A 21,036-nucleotide genomic window follows, 5' to 3' on the forward strand; every position below is an offset into this window, starting at 1 on the left:
TGGGCAACAAAGTGAGACCCTGTTTCTACAAAAAATAAAATAATTAGCCAGATGTGATGGCTTATCCCTACAGTCCTACCTACTCAGGAGGCTGAGGTGGGAGGATCCCTTGAGTCCAGCAGTCTGAGGCTGCAGTGAACTACAATTGTGCCACACTGCACTCCACCCTGGGCGACAGAGTGAGACCATGTCTCTAAAAACAAACAAACAAACAAACAAACAAACAAACAATCACAAAGCCAAGTCCAGTTTGTTGTCTGGGAAAAGGCTCAGCTCTGGCCCACCAGCAGCTGCCCTTCTGGCAGTGGAAGCATGAGAGCTTCGGTCCTGCAGCAGGGGGCCTGGGCAGTGTACCATGGCACCTGTTGTGTCCCCTGCCTAGAATGACCCTCTGCCCCCCTTTCAGAGAGAAAACCTTCTCCCCAGACACCATCCCATTTTACCCCACTCCATCTCTCTTTTCCATGATGTCCAGTTTGCCCATAAAATCTGTCCACCTATTCTAGCATTTGATGTTGTACAGTCTTAACTGTTACAGATACGGTGTCTCATTTCATCCACTAGGTTGGCTGAGCAAGCTGAGATCTTGTGGGTCCTATGGCTCCCACAAACTGCTCATAAAACAAGAGCTCCTTGATAACGTCCTGGTGTTTGCTGGCTATTGGCCAGTGTGACACTGAATGTGTCTTTGCAATTTGTATTTTGTAGTTTCCCTGGCTCTTGGATGATTTTCTGTAGTTATGGATATGGATAATGCTAGGATATTACAGTGTCAAGGTCAGCAAGTCCAACTCCCTCATTTTACAGGTAATTGTATTTAGACCCTGGGAGAGAAAGTGACTAGTTGGAGACAGACCTCACTTAGGTCAATAGTTTCCAAACTGTGTTCCAGGGATCCGTAGGGTTCTGCAGATGGGGAGGAAAAGCAGGGGACAGACACGTCTGAAGCCCTGGCTGCACTAGTACAGCCCTGCTGTTGTCCATCTCATACATGGGGGATCTTTCTAAAATTATATTTGAAGAAAATCTTTCAGTAATTTCTTTTAAAGTTTGAGAATTGCTGTTTGAGCCCGGTTCCCACAAGATGCAGACAAGGAGGTTGAGGATCAGATTTTGGCTGAATTACGGTGATGAAATAGATGATTCATTAGCTCATTCATTCTAGGTCCTGGGGATCTGGCCGTGAACAAAGCAGTGGATGTCCACCCTCATGAAACTGACATTCTCTTGGTGAAATTAAACCATAGAAAATTAAACATATAAAAAAGGCCAGCATGCGTGCTCAAAGGAGAAGATAAAGCAGGGAAAGGATGGGAGAATGACACAAGGGCACAGTGTTGGGTGGGCTGGCCTGCGAAGGCCCCTCTGAGGTGGATGAAGCTAGGAGAGAGCCATGTGCACTGAGGGAAGAGAGTTCCAGGCTGAGAGATCTGCAGGGGTAGTTACACCCCGGTGCAAACATGCTTGTGTTCTCAGAAAGGGAGGTGGCTTGTCCCTCTGGACAGGAAACAGGCTTCAAAGGGATCTTGCAAAACACATGAGAGATCCAGAGTAGCTGTATGTTTTGCCCCCTGCCCCGCAAATGTGTGCACAACAGGACCCAGCACAACTCCTCCTGTGGAGACAGAGCACTGGAGAAGTATTTTGATTGGCCTCCCACACCCAGGCCAGTGCTTCCTTTGGCAGCTCCTGCCCGTCCAGTAGCTGAAATTCTCCTGGAGTCCTGGAGCTGAGGCTGGCTGGTTATTGTCATTGATAGGTGGCTCAAGGTGTATTCTGATCCACTGGGACTGGCACTGGGCTTCCTCTGTGAGAACCTCGCTTTAGTAACTCCTTTCCTTGGTCACTCATGCACCCATCTTTGTCACTCAGTTGAGGAATGAGACATGGTCAGGATTGGTGGAGAATACAGTTCCCAGAAAGGAGGAGGGCTGGGGCTGAACTTCCAACTCTGCCCTTGAGTTCCGTGGGTTTTTGGCTGGCCAGGGACCCATCTTGCCCTTGGTTTTGCCATCTGTAACTTGGATAATTGGAAACACATCTCTTGGACATTATAGTGAAAGACAAAAGAAGTCATGGATGCATTCCTGGCCCAGTGCTTGGCAAATATTAGTCACAAAATAAGTCTTTGAAGAATGAATGTTGAATGAATGGATGAATAGGTGAAAGGAAAATTACCTTGAAATAGAAAAGCATAGATAAAGCAGCACTTTCCAAACTCAAGAATGTCCCAGAGAACGAATTAAACCTTATTAAAACAAACAGGCCGGGTGCGGTGGCTCACGCCTGTAATCCTAGCACTTTGGAAGACAGAGGCAGGCAGATCACGAGTTCAGGAGATCAAGACCATCCCAGCCAACATGGTGAAACTCCGTCTCTACTAAAATACAAAAATTAGCATGGTGGCATGTGTCTGTAGTCCTAGCTACTTGCGAGGCTGAGGCAGGAGAAATGCTTGAACCCAGGAGGCGGAGGTTGCAGTGAACCAAGATTGTACCACTGCACTCCAGCCTGGCGACACAGTGAGACTCCGTCTCAAAAAGAAAAAACAAAAAACAAAAAACAAACAAAAACAAAAATGACTGGAATCCAGCCTGGTCTAAGCAATGTTTTTCATGATAATCGTGAGCTCATCTGCACAAGGACTTGGTTTTTCTGCGGGAATTCTGTGTGGCCCCAGCAGTGGAAGGACCCATCTCAGCTAGTCTGCACTGGCTCTGGCCAAACACCCTAGGATTATTGCTGACTTGGGAACACTTTTCATGTTAATTACTCTGTAGGTTGTATCAATTCAAGCTCTAAACCATATGTAATACAGATTTGGGTCTTCCATTTTTATGGGAAACTGTTTTTTCACCCAGATCCCTGTGCAGACACAAGCCACTGGCATCTCGCAATAGCCCAGCAGCCTTTGGACGGTCCTAGCTTTAAGCAGAGGTCTCAGTTCACCCAGCCCAAGAATGCAGTCCCTGTCCCTGACAGTTTCTGGTCTGGTAACAGTCCCCGCAGTTACCACATTATCAGCTTTCCTTCTCATGTCACTGACTTTCAGTTCCCTCTTCATTTCTTCCTTTCTCGTGAGTTCAACCATGTCTTACAACTTTGTTTTATATTTTATTTAATATTGCGCTTTTTATTGTTATTGTTGTTGTTTTTGTTGTTTGAGACAGGGTCTCTGTCACCTACGCTGGAGTGCAGAGGCGCCATCATAGCTCACTGTAACCTCGAATTCCTGGGCTCAAGCGATCCTCCTGCTTCAGCCTCCTGAGTAGTTGGGACTATAAGCACGTGCCACCATGTCTGGCTAATTTTTAATTTTTTTTGTAGAGACAGGGTCTCACTATGTTACCCACACTGGTCTTGAACTCCTGGCCTCAATCGATCTGCCTGCCTCCGGCTCCCACAGTGCTGGGATTACAGGCATGAGCCAAAGCACCTGATCTCTTGTTTCTGAAGTTGGAGAGGTTCCTCTTTAGCTCAGCCCACCGTACTACTGGAGCTGGAAGTTCCTTAAGACCTGAATGAGAACCTCCATTTTTTCCTGTTGCAGGTATGTAGGTGAGTGTGAGTGGGTGTGTACATGTATATGTTGCCCAGATGTAACTTGGATTTCAGTCCTGGCTGCTGGGGACACTTTCAGAATCAAAATGTCTTCATTAAAAATCACTCCAAAAATTAGTTATCTGAGATGGCAGTGTTTTCTCTAAAAAGGTATTCTGCTCAAATTCACATCCTAGTGTCTTTCGAATAACAGCTATTTACCAAGCACTTAGAATGTGCCAGGTCCCGTGCTAAGTGCTTCATATGCATCATTTACTCTAATCCCCTCACAACCCTATGAAGCGATACTATATTTATATTCACTTTACAAATGAGGAAACAGGGATTTAGAGAGATTAGATAATTTTCCCAGGTTTATACAACAGAGCCAAGACTGGTATTTCTCTAAATGTCTACATTCTACATCCTCTCTAATCATGATTTCAGAAATTGCTTTGCAAGCAACATGACAGTTTTCTTGTTACACTCCATGGGTCAAGCAATTATTTATACATTGGTTAAGAAAGTGAGATCAGGCCGGGTGCAGTGGCTCATGCCTGTAATCCCAGCACTTTCGGAGGCCAAGGCAAGTGGATCACCTGAGGTCAGGAGTTTGAGACTAGCCTGGCCAACATGGTGAAACCCTGTCTCTACTAAAAATACAAAAAATTAGCCAGGCATGGTGGCAGGCACCTGTAATCCCAGCTACTCAGGAGGCTGAGGCAGGAGAATCACTTGAACCCAGGAGGTGGGGAGGTTGCAGTGAGCCAAAATCGTGCCATTGCCCTCCAGCCTGGGCAATAAAAGAGAAACTCTGTTTCAAAAAAAAAAAGAAAAAAGAAAGAAAGTGAGATCGAATGGCATGACAAATACAAAAGGACTTTTTATACAATATTATGGAGATGGTGTCATTGTGTAGTTGTTGTAACTCCCACTACCATGTTGGACCCAGTATCTTCCATCTCACTCAAAGGAACTTATGCTTTACATGTTTAAACCTCTCCATCCAAATGGGTAAAGATTCATTTTCCCCAAACAATCCCTTGGACTTTTTAGTAGAACATTGAATGGAAGATCTGGTAAAGCTCTGAATGTGTTCGTTACGCAGTAGAAACATCTATTTGGAAAACAACTCACGTAGGTGACATATGTTAATCCATCCCCCTGGTATCAGAAGGTGCTAACTGAGCCCCTGTGAGTGCAAGACACTGTATCCCCAACAGCCTTGCTTCATCTGTGTGTATGTGTATGTGTTATTTAATTTAATTTAATTTTTTTGAGACAAGAGTCTAGCTCTGTCACCCAGGCTGGAGTACAGTGGCAAGATCTCAGCTCACTGAAACCTCTACCTCCCAGGTTCAAGCAATTCTCCTGCCTCAGCCTTCTGAGTAGCTGGGATTACAAGTGCCCACCACCACGCCCGGCTAATTTTTGTGTTTTTAGTAGAGACACGGTTTCACCATCTTGGCCAGGCTGGTCTTGAACCCCTGACCTCATGATCCACCTGCCTTGGCCTCCCAAAGTGCTGGGATTACAGGCGTGAGCCACCACACCTGGCTTGATCTGTGTGTGTGTGTGTTTTTTTTGTTTTTTTTGTTTTTTGAGACGGAGTCTCGCTCTGTCGCCCAGGCTGGAGTGCAGTGGCGCAATCTCCACTCACTGCAAGCTCCGCGCCCTGGGTTCACGCCATTCTCCTGCCTCAGCCTCCCATGGAGCTGGGACTACAGGCGCCCACCACCGCACCGGCTAATTTTTTGTATTTTTTTTTTTTTAGTAGAGATGGGGTTTCACAGTGTTAGCCAGGATGGTCGATCTGTGTTTTTAAAAATTTTAATAATAAACTTTTTATTTTGGAATAATGTCAGCTTCACAGAAAAGTTGCTAAAATAGTACAGAGTTCTGCATATCCTTCACCCAGTCTCCCCTAATGTTAACATCTTACATAACCATGGCCCATTTGCCAACACTAAGACATTAATATTGGTACATTCCTATTAACTATACTGCAGATTTATTAGAATGTCACCAGTTTTTCTACTAATGTCTCTTTTCTGTCCCAGAATCCAATCCAGGATTCCACACTGCATTTGGTGGATCCATTTTTAAACCCACTCACTTAGTATTAAAATAGCATTGTTTTATTTGCTTCACTTTGGGCTCAAATTCAAGAAAGACAGTTGAGCTCTTTTTCCAATTCTAGGGGGAAGACAGCCAAACAAATGGTAAATAAACCTCCAGACTTCTTTGGTTCCCCTGAGTTAGGAGTTCACCCTTGAATCCTGTGGGTAACCCAACTCTGTAATCATGAAATCAGCACGTAAGGAAGAATCTCCTCAGTTGGGTGTGGTGATGCACCTGTAGCCCCAGCTACTCAGGAGGCTGAGGCAGGAGGATCACTTGAGCCCAGGAGTTCAAGTCCAGCCTGGGCAATGTAGTGAGACCCTATCTCTAAAAAAATTAAGAAAGAAAAAACAGAAAAAGAAAGAATCTCCTGCTATGCTCTAACTCAGAGTCTAGTATGCATCCCTGTGGGAGCACAAGTTAGAAGCAGAGTTGATAGAGCACACTGCCTGTGGTTTGCCCTGTCAGACCTCAAGTCCAGCTGAGTCTTAAGACTAGGGGGTGACTCAGTTCACAGCTGTGGCATCATCCCAGTGTCCCCTGGGTAGTGCAGGGAGAATCTATAGGGCAGGAGAGGCCACAGCCTAGATGGGAGGCAGTATTAATTCCTACCTTGGAGCAGGACCCCAAAAGGACTTCTGGGTCCACCAAAGAAAACAGAGAAAAGAGCAGGGGTAATGGCCCTGAATACATGATCATTTCCAGGGAACTTTCTAGATGCATTCCCTCTCTGCCTGTTTCACCTCAGGGTGATCAGTAAGAACCTGCAGTGGGATGTTGGAGGTTGTGCCTGAATTCTGGGGGGAAAAGCTCATAGTGGGCTGAGGGCTGAGGCCCCAGGCCCTCTACCTGAGGGCAAGCAAAGAGTCCTGTGGACACCTTGCTAGGAGCATAGGTGATGAATCAGCGGAAGACACTTCTGTTTCCATGACAACCGGATATAAGCCAGTCTGAACTTTTAAATCCAATTGTTTAGTAAACTCTTAGCGTTAGAAGAAGGTCTATGTGGAGGATTGTTATTATCCATTAAAAACATTGTTTTGTTTGGTTTGATTTGAAGTGCTAAATAGGTCAGAGTTGTTTTGCTGTTGGCGAAAGCCTATAATGCGTTCAGTACAGAGAGAAAAATGTGAGTTTTCACATACATTCTCGTTCTATTTCTGCAAACAGAAACTGTGTGACCTAGGTCCCAGGGTACATCCTTCCTTTATCCATCCATCCATCTAACCAACCATCCAAACATCCATCCACTCATCCATCCATCCGGCCGATATTTATTGAGCCTCACCTTTTTCCTGGGCAGGATTTCTTACCTGTAAAATGTGAGAATTCGCTGGGATTCCTATTTCTGACCTAGGATCCCAGAATCTTAGGAGTCTCAGGGCAGTGTTTTGGGGGCTACCTTCCTAGGGAGGGTGGGGTGATGGGACAGAGTCTCAGAACAGCCTCAACCCAGAACAGCCACATTTTTTGTTGTTTTATATATTGGGTTTCCACTTAAGATTTCTTTTGAACAAAGGCTCCCTAACTGAAAACTCACTGCCCCAAAGGGTCTCTGTAAACCTTCCAGTAGTGGCACTGTAGCTTCAAGCCAAACTGTTTTTCAATCAATACCCCTGCAGTGTAGGGCATAGAAATAAAATGGTAAATAAACCAGGGTCACTGCTCCTCGGAGGCTGGCTGTCACTGTGAAAATAAACTGAGATAATAGGTGGGAAAGCCTGCTTAGGGAAACGATTGTTGTTAAGATGATAACAATTATTATTATTACGTTGGGGTCGGGTATTCAAGATATACCCACAGGAAAATGCAGATTACAATTCAGTCTGCAATTAGGGACCAGATAGGAGCAGCCAGTTCTCAGGTGCTCCATGCTGGGATTCTGAGCATTTGTCGGCGCCTCCCCAGGGGCTGCTGCGCCCCCCGCTCCCCGCGCGCCCACCACGCACGCTGCTCTGGGAGCAGGGCCTGCGGCGGCGCCTCGCAGTGATTGGCTGAACCGGAGGTTGTTGCTAGGCTACCAGTGCGCCCTGAGCCTGGGGCCCCGCAGTCCCATCCTCTGTGGCTGATCCATCCCTCGCTGCAGACCTAATTCCGGCCCCCTGTGAACGGCATCCTCAGCAGCTTAAATTATCAGCCCCAAGAGCCCGTCTTTCTATGATTTTTCATTTAGCAAGAGGCCACGTGGAGATGGGGAAGAAAAGCCTTCTGTTTTCATCCTCTGGGTCATCTTGAATAGCGACTTCTCTCTCTGGGCCTCAGTATCCCGCTTCAGGTTCTGGAGTTCGTTCATTTATCCATTATTCATGCCTGCGTGCATGTTTCTTAAGTGCCGACCGTATTCCAGGCACTATATTGAGTGCTAGGGACAAAGGAATGAACAAGACAGAGACCATCCTTGCCCTTGTGTAGGGGGGAACATTATCCACCTAAACAAATAAACGCATGTACAATTATCCCTTTTCTTCCCCTTTGATGATTTTTCTAGCCCCTTTTTCCCCCTACTATATCTGTAGGATCCCCCAAGTTGACAGGAGAGGGAGTGTTCTCCCAGTCAGGCCTACACTATTCTGAAACTGGGGCGCACCCTCTCGCTCCACGCTCGTATTTTGCTCTTTTGATTCCACACTTGAGCCTGACCACAGCTTGATAAGGATGTGGGGGCTGGGATCACTGTCTTCTGTTCAGATGAGTAGGGAGTCCGAAACATCCAAACGCTTTGTCACATAAGGAATGATTGCCATACCCAATGTTTGAGCATTTACTGTGTACAGGCACTTTAAAAGCTGTCTGCCTCTTCATAATCCAGTAAGGTAGGTATTCTTAGACTAATTTTACAGGCAACGAAGTTGAGGATGAAAGATGTTATTTAAGTGGCCAGTGATGATCTAGATAGCATGTGGTGAAGCTGGGATTTGAACCAAATCTGCCTGGCTCCAAAGCCTAAGCTCTTTCCAAGAAATGGATGTGGTCACGGAAAGACTCTGATCAGCTGGGCACAGTGGCTCATGCCTGTAACCCCCGCACTTTGGGAGGCTGAGGTGGGAGGATTGCTTGAGCCAGGGAGTTTGAGACCAGCCTGAGCAACAGGGCTAGAGACCCTGTTTCTACAAAATAAAAAGAATTATCCAGTATGGTGGCACATGCCTGTAGTTCCAGCTACTCAGGAGGCTGAGGTGGGAGGATACTTTGAGGAGCCTGGGCAACAGAGTGAGACCCTATCTCTAAAAAAAAATTTAAATCAAATTAAAAAAAGAAAGACTCTCCGAGTGGCTGAAACTTGGAAATATAGCTTCCAAGTGCCCTTCAAAAATCTCCCGGTCTCAACATCTTTTTACATTTTATTTTTTAGAGGCAGGGTCTCACTCTGTCATCCAGGTTGGAGTGCAGTGGTGCAATCATGGCTCACTGCAGCCTTCACCTCCCGGACTCAAGTGATCTTCCCACCTCAGCCTCCTAAGTAGCTGGGATGACGGCAGCATGCATGCCACCATGCCTGGCTAATTTTATTATTATTATTTTTATTTTTTGTAGAGACAGGGGTCTTGCTATGTTGCCAGAGCTGGTCTCAAACTCCTGGGCTAGATCCTCCCATCTCATCTTCCCAATGTGCTGGGATTACAGGCATGAACCACCACACCCAGCATTGACCCAGCATCTTATTTACTTATTTTTCTTGGCACATTAGACTCATAAAACCTGGTGAGCTGACCACACTAATCAATATTGTTAACTCTGCTGTCTACCCATCTATCTGGGATGATCTTGCCTTCAAGCTTTTATTGGGTAATTAAGTCAAGTAGCTCTTCCTTGGGGGCATCTCCATTGCTCTCAGGTTTTTGTATTCCTTTGTTCACATACTGAGAGGCTTGATGGGCATAGATTATGGCCCATCTCTGCCCTGGAGGAATTTCCAGCCCTCAGGGGAGGTTTCTGAAGACCTTTGTATGGGCAAAGCTCACTGATAGGCTATTGTGAGAGGAGGAGGAGAACCAGATTTGCCCTCAGAGAAACCCCTCCTCTGAGCAGAAGTGGATGTGCCTAGGGTGGGCTGAGGGGTGGGAACAGTCAACCTTGAGTACCCTGATCAGGACACATTGGGTCTGCGGTGCTGCTTCTAATAACCTTGCTGTGGTTAGTATGGGACTCTGTGTCTCAGAGCCTGGCAGCATGCAGCTCGGAAGGAGGCCTTTAAATGGGAGAAGGTGCTGGAAAATATGGTAATACATAAAGAAGTAAGCTAAATTTATCCCCTCTCTCAGCACCCAGCAATTGCTATGCTTAACACTTAACTTTCTACTAGCATAGATTTGTTTAACCAGATTAGTTGCTGGGCGAGAGAGAAAGGAGAGAGATAGACAGAGACAGAGACAAAGAGAGACACAGAGAAAGACAGAGACTTTGAAGACAGACAGGAACACGCACACATACACACACCCCCACACACACACACACCTGGAGAGAACTAAGAAGATGCAGAGCTAACAGTATCTTTTGGTGTGTGGCTTCAGCCAGCAGCAGCAGAGCTAGACTGAGAGTATCAGACAACTTCCTGCCCTCTTCCTCCCAGGCTACATGACTGGCTAGAGCATTGCTAATTTCCAGATAGCACCATTTTCAGATGTCAGTACTTTGGAATGTCGACACTGTTTCCATTATTTTGTCCCATGTTTTGTTCCTGTCACCCACTCCCACCACTGAATAGGTGAGTTGACTGTAGATGAATAATATACTAAAGCCACCATTAAAGTAAACATTATAAGACTTTAAATATGCATGCCTTTGACCTAGCATTCTCACATCTAGGAATTTATCCTAAGGAAAATAAGTATATGGATAAAGAAGTTAGCATGAGATTGTTCATTGCATCATTTATTTAGAAAAGCAATGAAACAAACTAAATAGCCAACCACTCTTGGTTTCCTGATCAATAAATAATGGTATAACCTTACAACAGTTTTCCATACTGCTTTTAATATTAGAGTATAGGCTGGGTGCAGTGGTTCATGCCTATAATCCCAGCACTTTGGGAGACCAAAGTGGAAGGATTGCTTGAGACCAGGAGTTCAAGACCAGCCTGGGCAACATAATGAGACCCTATTTTTACAAAAATAAAAAAGTTAGCTGGGTATGGTGGCACATGCCTGTAATCTCAGCTACTCAGGAGGCTGAGGTGAGAGGATTGCTTGAGCCAGGCATTCCAGGGTGCAGTGAGCTATCATGGTGTCCAGCTTGGGTGACAGAACAAAACCTTATTTGAAAAAACAAATTAGGTTATAAATGAATATTTGTTGACCTGGAAAAACATTCACAACAGATTAAGTGAAAGAAGCAAATTACAAATAGTATGTATTGCATGACCCTTTATAAGTATGAATAAAAATAAAATATATAGTTTAAGGAGACAGACCAAATGTTAGTCACTAGGAGGAGGGATTCCAAGACATTTTATTTTTTTTCTGCTTATCTGCATTTTTAAAAGTTTTTCCATAATGAGCATGTCTGAGTTTTGTAATAAGAACAAATTTCCTTGCTTCCCTCCCAGGGGTGGCTTCTGCTGGGAGATCAGGCATTCCTGGCTCCCAGGCATCATGGGAAAAGCCATTGACCCTTGCAAGGTGTTAAGCTGGTCACTAAGAATTCCCTGCCCCGGCTTGACTCCCCATCCCGGCTGGTCTTATGGGCGAGACCTCAGTGATCCAACACCTTGGTATCCAAATGAGCAGTTGCTGCATCACCTGTGAGTGGGTTAGCCTCTGCCCTCCCTTGAGGGCAGACACTGTTTACCACTGTTGGCACATGGTAAGTCTAACCTTACTAAAACTGTAGGGCCTTTCTGCCTCCCAGGAGCACCCTCCCCTGTAGGAGGGTAACAGCTATGATGCTCCATTGCTCAGGGCGGTCCCTACTACACATAAGCAGGTGTAATTCTGAAGGTTGGAAAAAAAAAAAAAAAAAAAGGCTGTCACCATGGCAATCCAGGCTTGCTCAGCCTCTTCATTCCTGAGATCAGTCCAAATCCCAGGGAAAGAAGGTGGGGTATGGAGTCAGAAAAATCACTGCCTGGCTGCCTGACCTCAGGCAAGACACTTACCTTTTCTCTGTGTGAGTTTCTGCATCTGTAAAATGGTGCTGAAGCTTCTTATCTTACCTCCAGGACTGGGGTGAATAATCTGTAAACTGTAAAATACAAGAGGAGTAGGGCGTCCTTAGTTTTGGCTTGTCCCCAAATTGCCATGTGACTTTGGGCAAATCACTTAACCGCTCTGTGTCTCAGCTGCTCTGTTTATAAATAGGCGAGTAAAGCACACTGATTACTTCCCAGATGTATTGCGAGGTGCCTGTGAGAATCCCAGAATCTCAAAACTGGAAGGAATCCTAGCCCTACCACTCATGCAGGAATCTTTTTGATAAACTCTCTGACAGAGGTACTTATCCAGCCTCTGCCTGGTTACCTCCCATGGCGGAAAACTCATGACCACACAGCTTCCCTTGTAGCCATTGCTACATGACACTAACTATAAGAAAGTTCTTCACTATAGCGTATTACAGCATGTTTTACAAATAAATGTTTGTTTAAAAAAGTTAGCAATCCTTTCCAGAGCTATCTTCACTCCTGATTTTCCCAAAGGCTTGCACAGGGTAGAGATGAGCAGTGGTCAGCAAAAAGTAGGTGTGGGCTCAGCTCCAGAAGAAGCTTTTGGCTTAGCGTAGTAGAAGGAGCCCAGGCTCTGGGGTCACACAACCTAGGTTGAAATGCTAACTTTATCCACTTACTAACTGGCTGACGCTGACCCTGGGAAAGTTATATTACCTATCTGAGCCTCAGTTTCCTGATCAGTAAAAGGAAGATAGAAATACCTATCTCCCAGTATTGTTGTGGGAATTAAGCAAGTTATCATTTCTTATTAAGCTGACAACACAGACTTCCCTGGTGGGATTCTGGGGACTTGGGGTGGGGAACATTACACCCTGTTCTGCCACCCTGAATAGCACATCTGCCCTCTGAGCACATGGCACAGGCGAGCCTTACGTACTCCATATCTCAGGGTCATCTCCCTCTCAGACCTGGACCAGGGCCATAAAGGAAAGGTGACGCAATGGTTTCAAGACAAAGTTCACCTCCTCCACGTGATTCACCGGCCCAAGGCCAGCACCCCCTCCCTGCCCACAGACTCAATGGGCACAAAGCAAGTATCCCAGGGCATCACTTGGGAACAGCTTCCAACTGCACCAGTGTTTTCATAGGAATCTCATACAGGATCCCAGAACTGTGGTCTGGCAGTGGACTTCCAGGCAGAGTGACAAGAAGTTGCGGAAAGCTATTTGGGGTTGGGGTAAAGTGTTCCTTTAGCTGTTGATAAGAAGGTGTCTGTCACGTAGCAACTCCTGGACAAAGGTCAGGACGCCTGGGTCCAGCTCCACCATCGCCTAGCTCTGGGCTCTCTGGAGCCAGCGACTTCCTTCCTCAGTGTCTTGCTTTCCTCATGTGCGGGACAGCAGGCCGATTCCTGGGGCTTTCCCAGCTCCCGAATTCTAGGTTTCCCCATTTGTTGGATGAGTTGGAGAAACCACCCTAGACCTCCCTTGGCCCCTGGCCACTGGGTGGCGCCGACCACCCCCTCTTCTCTGCTTCCTTTGCAGATGAGTACCTCAGAGTCCTCAATGTGGGTGTGGCCGAGGTGAAGAAATCCTTCCTGGGGCCCTTGTCCCCGTCCTGCAAGATGGTGCAGATGATGAGGCAGTTTCTGTACCGGGTCCTGCCCGAGGACTCCTACAAGGTCACCACGGGAAAGCTCCATGTGAGCCTCACCCGCTTCACGGACGGGGAGAGTGTGGTGGTTTCAGAGTTCACGTCCAAGGAGGAGCTCATTGAGGCAAGGGGGCTGGGAGGGAGGGAGGGCCAAAGAGGGGGCGTGGGAGGGCTGCTCCTGCTCTCTCTCCACCACCCAGCCCGATGCCTCACCCATCTGCCTCACTTCCCTAGTCCTTCCCTTGCTTCATGCCCCCAGTGTCTCCCTGTGCAAGGTGCAGTGTTAGATGAGATGGACACAGAAGCCCAGGACAAACCAGGCTTGACCACCACCCTCAATGCTTTGGCCTTCACGTCCGTCCTGTCTGAAGCTTCCCAGAGGCCCAGGTGTGACCTGCAGAGGGCCCGGGGCTCTTTCAGGGCCTTCCAGGCTGGGCTGCCCTGCGTCCTCTCTGAATTACTCACAGTTTGTGAGAACAGTCAGGGGAGACGGGCCCCCATGCCCCCTTTCTGCCTCCTCACTTCCAGTGGCCCTTGATAAGGGATTGAATTACTACCAAATCAGTTATCTCTTAGAAAAGTGCATGCTAGGCCGGGCGCGGTGGCTCAAGCCTGTAATCCCAGCACTTTGGGAGGCCGAGACGGGCGGATCACGAGGTCAGGAGATTGAGACCATCCTGGCTAACACGGCGAAACCCCGTCTCTACTAAAAAAATACAAAAAACTAGCCGGGCGAGGTGGCGGGCGCCTGTAGTCCCAGCTACTCGGGAGGCTGAGGCAGGAGAATGGCATGAACCCGGGAGGCGGAGCTTGCAGTGAGCTGAGATCCGGCCACTGCACTCCAGCCTGGGCCACAGAGCGAGACTCCGTCTCAAAAAAAAAAAAAAAAAAAAGAAAAGTGCATGCTAATCCTGAGTGCACTGCCCTAAGCTCATTAATATGAACTTTAGTTATGAACAATGATTGCTGGAGAGGGCTGCAGATAGGTCCCATTGTCTTTCGGGACAAAGGGGTCAAGCTGCATGGCCTCCACCCCACATCTCTACTCTCCTTCCTTCCCCACATACAGGGCCTTTGCCTCCCCATCTGCATCCCATACTGGCCTGGCAGTAATCCTGGGGATGAGGGATTAATAGGCAGTGTGCACGGACACCTCCTCCACTCCTCATGGCCCCCTGGGTTTATCAGCAGCCGGCTCTTCCAGATCTGCCTCCTCACCCCCACCCCCGTTCCGACTTCATCGCCCACTGCTGCAGTTTTCTCTCCCCGGCCCTCTCTGCCACCTTCCATTCCTACCATGCCAACCCTAGCAAACCACACACAAGCCAGACCTCTGGGCCTTCCTACCTGCCGCTCCCTCTGCCCGGGATCCCCTCCCTCCTTCCTATGCTGCTTTGCCTGCTGCTGAAACCCAGTCCCTCCTGCCAGGGCACTTGCCTTCATCCCCTCCCACCCTGCCTGCACCCCTCTTGTGGAGCCACAGTGCCCATGCTCACCTCCACCAAGCCCCTGTCACCCCACTGCACCGTCACCCACTTGCTCACTCCCCCCTGTAGAGCACTCCCAAGGGTGGGCCTCTCAGCCTCCTTTGCTGACACACATTAGTGGTTGTTGAATCCCACTGGATTCATGAAAGTTCAGCATCAGAAGGAACCCTGAAGCTATTGAGGACCCCCTCCCACTTTAATGCTGGGATGTCAGGGCCAGACGGACCAAGTAGGTTACCAAGGACCCCATTAGTGAGGACCAGGCCAGGAATTGAACTCGGAGCTTTGCTTCCCAATGCGGCACCTTCACTTAGGATTTAAGGAGGTCCGGCCTGGTGGTGGATGGCCCAGCAGCGGACAGACGAGCCGTCCCCACCCCGCCCCCTGGGCCTCCGGCATCTCAGCCCTGTTCTCTCCATACAGGCCCTATACTGCAGCTGCTTCGTCCCCGTGTACTGCGGCCTCATCCCCCCGACTTACCGCGGTGTGGTGAGTGCTCCAGCATGGTGAGGGGTGAACCGGGATCCAGGGGACCTCGGGTCCCTGTGACTCACACCTGGGGGAGCAGGAGGGTGGTCTCAGAATGCAGTGGGAGGACCTAGAGTTGGAGAATTTCTCGTGTTGTTACTCAGAATTCCCAATGTAGATGGCTTTCTGGGTCTTTAAGATGAACTTCTCCAGCTGGGGTGGGCTCCTCTCTGGATCCGCCTACCCACTGCCGAGCCCGGCAAATCAAGGCTCCATAGGCTTGGCAGGCTTTTTCAGACTTCTCGGAACAGAGGAGGTGGACCCTGAAGCGCTGGGACCTGGAACCTCAAATGATGAGGATGTTTTCTGAGGCCCTTTAGGCCAGGGCCTTACAGACTTTAATGTGCCCGTGAATCACTCGGGGTCTCGTAAAACTACACAAGTTCTGATCCAGGCGATCTGCGGCAGGGCCTGAGGATCCGCTCCTAACCAGCCTCAGGTGCTGCCCATGCTGCTGGTGGGTGGGCCACACTCTGAGTAGTGATGGTCTAGCTCATGCCCCTTCCTCATTTTATATGCAGAGAAAGTTAGGGCCAGAGACTAGGATTCAGGTAGTAGATGGAGCCCGTATTGCACGTCAGCCAGCCTGAGAGTTAGAGCCTCAGTATTTATCATCCTTCATTCATAGGTGAGAAAACAGAAGCCCCAGAAAGGACGGGGCTTGTGGGTGAACAGGTGGTGGGGCTGTGGCAGAGGGGCACGTCTCCTGCTTTACCCAGAGTATGGGTCCCCTGCACACGAGCCCTGGGAGCCCCAGTCTCAGCACCACTAAGATAGCGGAGGGAGGATCAGTGCAGGACAGAGCACCAGGCTGGGAGTCCAGAGGCCAGTGCGGACTCACCAAGTGACCAGGGGCACACCACACACCCACCAGGACCTCCATCTCCAGGCTTATCCCGAAGGGTCTTCTGGACCTTCCTTGATGGGCCCTTGAAGCTGGTACCATGTCCTATGGGCCATTTTGAGGTACTCCGAGTGGGGCTGAGAACTCTGGCCCCAGGTGAGCATTTCTCACTCTGCCCCACACAGAGGTACATTGATGGGGGCTTCACAGGCATGCAGCCCTGCGCCTTCTGGACCGACGCCATCACCATCTCCACCTTCAGTGGGCAGCAGGACATCTGTCCCCGGGACTGCCCCGCCATCTTCCACGACTTTCGCATGTTCAACTGCTCCTTCCAGTTCTCCCTGGAGAACATCGCCAGGATGACCCATGCATTGTTCCCCCCGGACCTGGTGGTGAGAGGCAGGAGGGGTCTGGGGAGTAGGGGAAGGTACCAGGGACTAGGGGTGGGGTTAGAGAGCCACTGGGGCCCACTCAAGTTCCATCTGAGTCTCCTCCCCTCAAATGATCCCTTAAACTTCCTCCTAGACCTGCCTACTGGCCTTGCTTCTAACTAGCTATGTGACCTTGAACAAGTGCCTTAAGCTCTTCCGGCTTCAATGTTCTCCCCTGTAAAGCGAGATGATGTCAGAAGTGCTGATAGAAATATTAACTGAACCCTTCCACTCAGACAGTTCATGTACCAAAGCAAGGGTCGGCAAACTGCAGCCCACGGGCCATATCCAGCCTATGGCTTGTTTTTGTACAGCCTGTGAGCTAAGAAAGGGGTTTCCATTTTTAGAGAGTTATGGGGGAAAAAAAGAAGAAAAAGAAAAAGAACATTAGGCAGAGACTGCATGTGGCCAGCAAAGCCCAAAATAAGTATTTACTATCTGGCCCTTTACAGAAAAGGCTTTGTGGGTAATACCTCATGTAATCCTCTAGCATCCTCTGTGACCAATATTATTGCTGTCCCCATTTTGTAGATGAAGAAATTGAGGCTGTGAGAGGTGAGAGCAACACAGCCAATAAGGGGCAGCCCAGAGACCTGAACTCAGGCTCCAAACTTTGCTCTTCATATGGCCCCAATGCACCTCATCTGGTTCTGCCATGAGCACCCAACACTTTCCTGCCCAGGGGAGGCTGAGGATCCACCATGAATAGTGTCACTCATGAACGCAGCATCACTGGGGCGTGTGACCAGGAATTGCTCCCCAATTCTTCTTAGTAGATAGTGAGGGATGGGACACTGGATGGGTATGTTTTGAAAAGTCCATCAAATAAAGTTCAAGAGCAATGGGAGTAGCAGCCCTGGGTCAGGGGAACTGTGGCTTCCTTCATCACCGCAGCCTTGGTTATTCTCCCGGTGCCCCGCCCCCAGATCCTGCACGATTACTACTACCGAGGGTACGAGGATGCAGTTTTGTACTTGAGGCGACTGAGTAAGTACCGGTGGGGCCCCAGGCAAGGGCAGTGTTGGAGGGTAGGGACAGTTCAAACCGTAGAAGGGCTGAGTGGAGGAATATTCCCCCCAAATTTGTGACCTGGAGATGCCCTTCACCTGGGAGAGCTGGAAATGGGGGTGGGGATCTAACAGGCTGCATCACCCAGCCCAGACCGCTGGGTCTAGAAAATAGGATCTCCATGTAAAGGGGGCTTTGGGGTTAACTAAGGGCACAGTGTCTAGGACAGTTGTACATGTATGTTTATGAATGTAAAAACTCTATTTAGGAAATCCAGAGTTCAGATCTCCCTGGAGAATTCCATTTTCATGTCATTTCATTCTCTTCCACTTTATTCTCTTTCCAGTAAAATTGCATTATTAAGGTAGAACTGGATGTCACTAGTTTATATTTGCGTAAGACTCTGAGTGACCAGCAAATCACAGAGAAGAGCCTTTGCCCTGTGTAGGTTTGAAATGGTGGTCCCTCCACCTATATATTCTCTGTGCTTTATCAGGGTGGAAGAAACAATTCCAATGACATGTCTTTTATGTGCTAACTCCATGGCAAACATCTTTGTTACAAGAAATGAACAAGACTGGATGTGGTGGCTCATGCCTGTAATCTCAGCACTTTAGGAAGCCAAGGCAGGAGGATCACTTGAGCCCAGGAATTTGAGACCAGCCTGGGCAATTGTGAGACTCCCATCTCTACAAGAAATTAAACAATTAACTGGGTATGGTGGCACATGCTTATAGCCCAAGCTACTTGAGGTCAAGGCGGCAGCAAGCCATGACTGCACCACGGCACTCCACTCTGGGCGACAGAGTGAGACCCATCTTTTTTTTTTTTTTTTTTTTGAGAAGGAGTCTCGCTCTGTCACCCAGGCTGGAGTGCAGTGGCCGGATCTCAGCTCACCACAAGCTCCGCCTCCTGGGTTCACGCCATTCTCCTGCCTCAGCCTCCCGAGTAGCTGGGACTACAGGTGCCCGCCACCACACCCGGCTAGTTTTTTGTATTTTTGTAGTAGAGATGGGGTTTCACTGTGTTATCCAGGATGGTCTCGATCTCCTGACCTCATGATCCACCCTTCTGGGCTTCCCAAAGTGCTGGGATTACAGGCAAGACCCTGTCTTTAAAAAAAGAAAGAAATCAACAAAAGCTTTGCCATATTTAGAATCAATTATTTTCAGAAAAAAGGATCACTAGATCAAAGGGTTTACCTAATGTTACATCAGAAGCATTTTCCTTGTTGCCACACGTCTTTGTGACTGTCTTTTTTGGCAGTTGTATAATATTCCATCATAGCTGTACAGAAAAATTTGCTTGATCATTCCTTTGAGTTTCCAAATGTTTGTGATTATGAGTAATTCTGTGGTAAACTTTTTGTGTATGTAGCTTTAAAAAATACTCTGTGGGTGAGATTAAGGGGTTGGATGAGATTTTCTTCCTAGGAGGTGTTCACTTATTTTTCCCTTCTTCAAAATTCCTTCCTGCTTCCCAAACTCCCCTTATCCTGTCTCTGCTTTCTCCTGGGTCCTTTCTCCCAACAAGGGGGGTGGACAGGCTGGACAGATAGGAGAGCAGGATGGAGAAAACCTGGGCTCTAGAGGCAAGTAGCTCTAGGCCCCCACCTCACCCATAGCTGTGTGACCTCCGGATAATCGCTTCCCCTCTCTAAGGCTTGGTTTCCTAACCTATGAAAAAGGGGGTTTAGATCCTAGCTCCTGACACTTACTAACTGTGTGATCTTGAGCAGGTAATTAATCTCCTGGGGCCTCAGTTTCCTCATCTGTAAAAGGGGCCTAATCATGGAACCTTATGGTTTTATTTCGAAGATTAAAGGAGCGAAGCCACAAGACCTTAGCACAATGCTCAAATAAATGGTAGCTCTCATGAGACGTGCTGAGTCCTAGCCACGGTCAGTCCAGCCTACTGCAGGGTGAAACCTGATGGTGGCACTTCAGGAATCCGCCCCCAGAATTGAGCCAGTATATGGATGGGGCAGGTTTCTTCAATGGCCCTGGAATCACTCCAAGTAGGAACAGATACAACTCCTAAGGGAGAAATGGTCTCGTGCTGACTACCAACTATTTTTGCTTCCTCTTCCAATTTGCCAGTGTACGGCACGGCTTTTTCAGCACAGATTTCACCTCCACCACCTCAGTCCTCTTGGATTTGGTGGGAGTGGATTTTTCTCCCTGCATCAGATGTGAACAGGAACTACTGACACATACTGAGAAATTGCAGTTGGTCTCCAGAGCCACACCCTTATCCCTACCTGCCATCTGGGAACAGAAAATGGGAGTCCGCCTGGCCTCCCTCAGGCTCCTTTCTGGGTGGGGGGTCACCTCCAGTAGGAAACTATACCCCAAAAGGTGTCACCCTCCATTTCTCAGCTCACATTCTCACAACCTCTTTCTCCTCCCACCCAAGGGAGGAGAATTAATTACTCCTGCTGCCAGGCAAGCCACTCTCTCTACACTCGGCCCATCCTGGCAGCGGCCTCCTGCCAAAGGGAAGGGCAGTGCACGCTGGCGTGCTTGAAAATCCGCATTCCCCACACAGATGTATGAACGTGGGTGCTGAGTGAGGTTGGAGCTCAGAGGATGCCATGTCTAAAATATCCATCCGGCATTCAGGCATGCCTGGCCAAACCTCTTTTCCGCCTTCCTCCCCGACTCCCTTCTTCCCTCTCACAGTTTGGTAAGTGTCTCCCTCTCTGTACACACACACACACACACACACACACACACACACACACCCCTGTGAAACCATCACCACAATTAAGATAGTGAATAATTCGTCATCCCCAAAATTTCCTCATGCCCTTTCATGATCCCTCCCACCTTCCCTCACCCCCTGCCTTTCCCAAGCAACCCCGATCTGCTTTCTGCCATCACAGATTAATTCACTACAATGTGAACTCTTTTTTTAAAATCTGAATTATTTCACTCTGCATAATTATTTTGAGATTCATCCATGTTGTTGAATGTATAAATAGTTTGTTCCTTATTACGTTCCGTGCCACTGTATGAATGTACCACAGCTCACCTACCAAAAGAGTTGAATATACCACTGTACGCATATGCCACAGCCCATTTACCCATTCCCCTGTTGATGGACATTTAGGTCATTTCCAGATTTGGGCTATTATGGATAAAGCTGCTGTGAACACTCATACATGAGTCTTGGTGTGGACATATGCTTTCATTTCTCTTGGGTAAATACCTAGAAATGGAATGACGGGATTGCGTCGTACATGCATGTTTAACATACATCCACAAATATTTTAATCGTGGTAAAAAAACACATAACAAATTTTAAGCACGTAGTTCAGTT

At 48.1% G+C, this 21,036-nt stretch overlaps 2 protein-coding genes across 4 annotated transcripts in view; both read left to right on the top strand.

The window, feature by feature from the left end:
• Positions 1 to 21,036, top strand: part of SRSF3 (serine and arginine rich splicing factor 3) — a 400,608-nt gene that overhangs the window by 81,082 nt on the left and 298,490 nt on the right. The window lies entirely within an intron of this gene.
• PNPLA1 (patatin like phospholipase domain containing 1) overlaps positions 1 to 21,036 on the top strand; it is a 71,948-nt gene that overhangs the window by 37,014 nt on the left and 13,898 nt on the right. For all 3 annotated transcript variants that reach the window (XM_050787708.1, XM_050787710.1, XM_050787711.1), the window contains exons 2-5: positions 13,306 to 13,538; positions 15,325 to 15,390; positions 16,459 to 16,668; positions 17,634 to 17,694. In XM_050787708.1, coding sequence (XP_050643665.1) covers positions 13,386 to 13,538; positions 15,325 to 15,390; positions 16,459 to 16,668; positions 17,634 to 17,694 — 490 coding nt within the window. In that variant the 5' untranslated portion in view covers positions 13,306 to 13,385. The remainder of the gene's footprint in view (positions 1 to 13,305; positions 13,539 to 15,324; positions 15,391 to 16,458; positions 16,669 to 17,633; positions 17,695 to 21,036) is intronic.

Source organism: Macaca thibetana, chromosome 4, assembly GCF_024542745.1.
Source record: "Macaca thibetana thibetana isolate TM-01 chromosome 4, ASM2454274v1, whole genome shotgun sequence".
NCBI classification, from domain to species: domain Eukaryota; kingdom Metazoa; phylum Chordata; class Mammalia; order Primates; family Cercopithecidae; genus Macaca; species Macaca thibetana.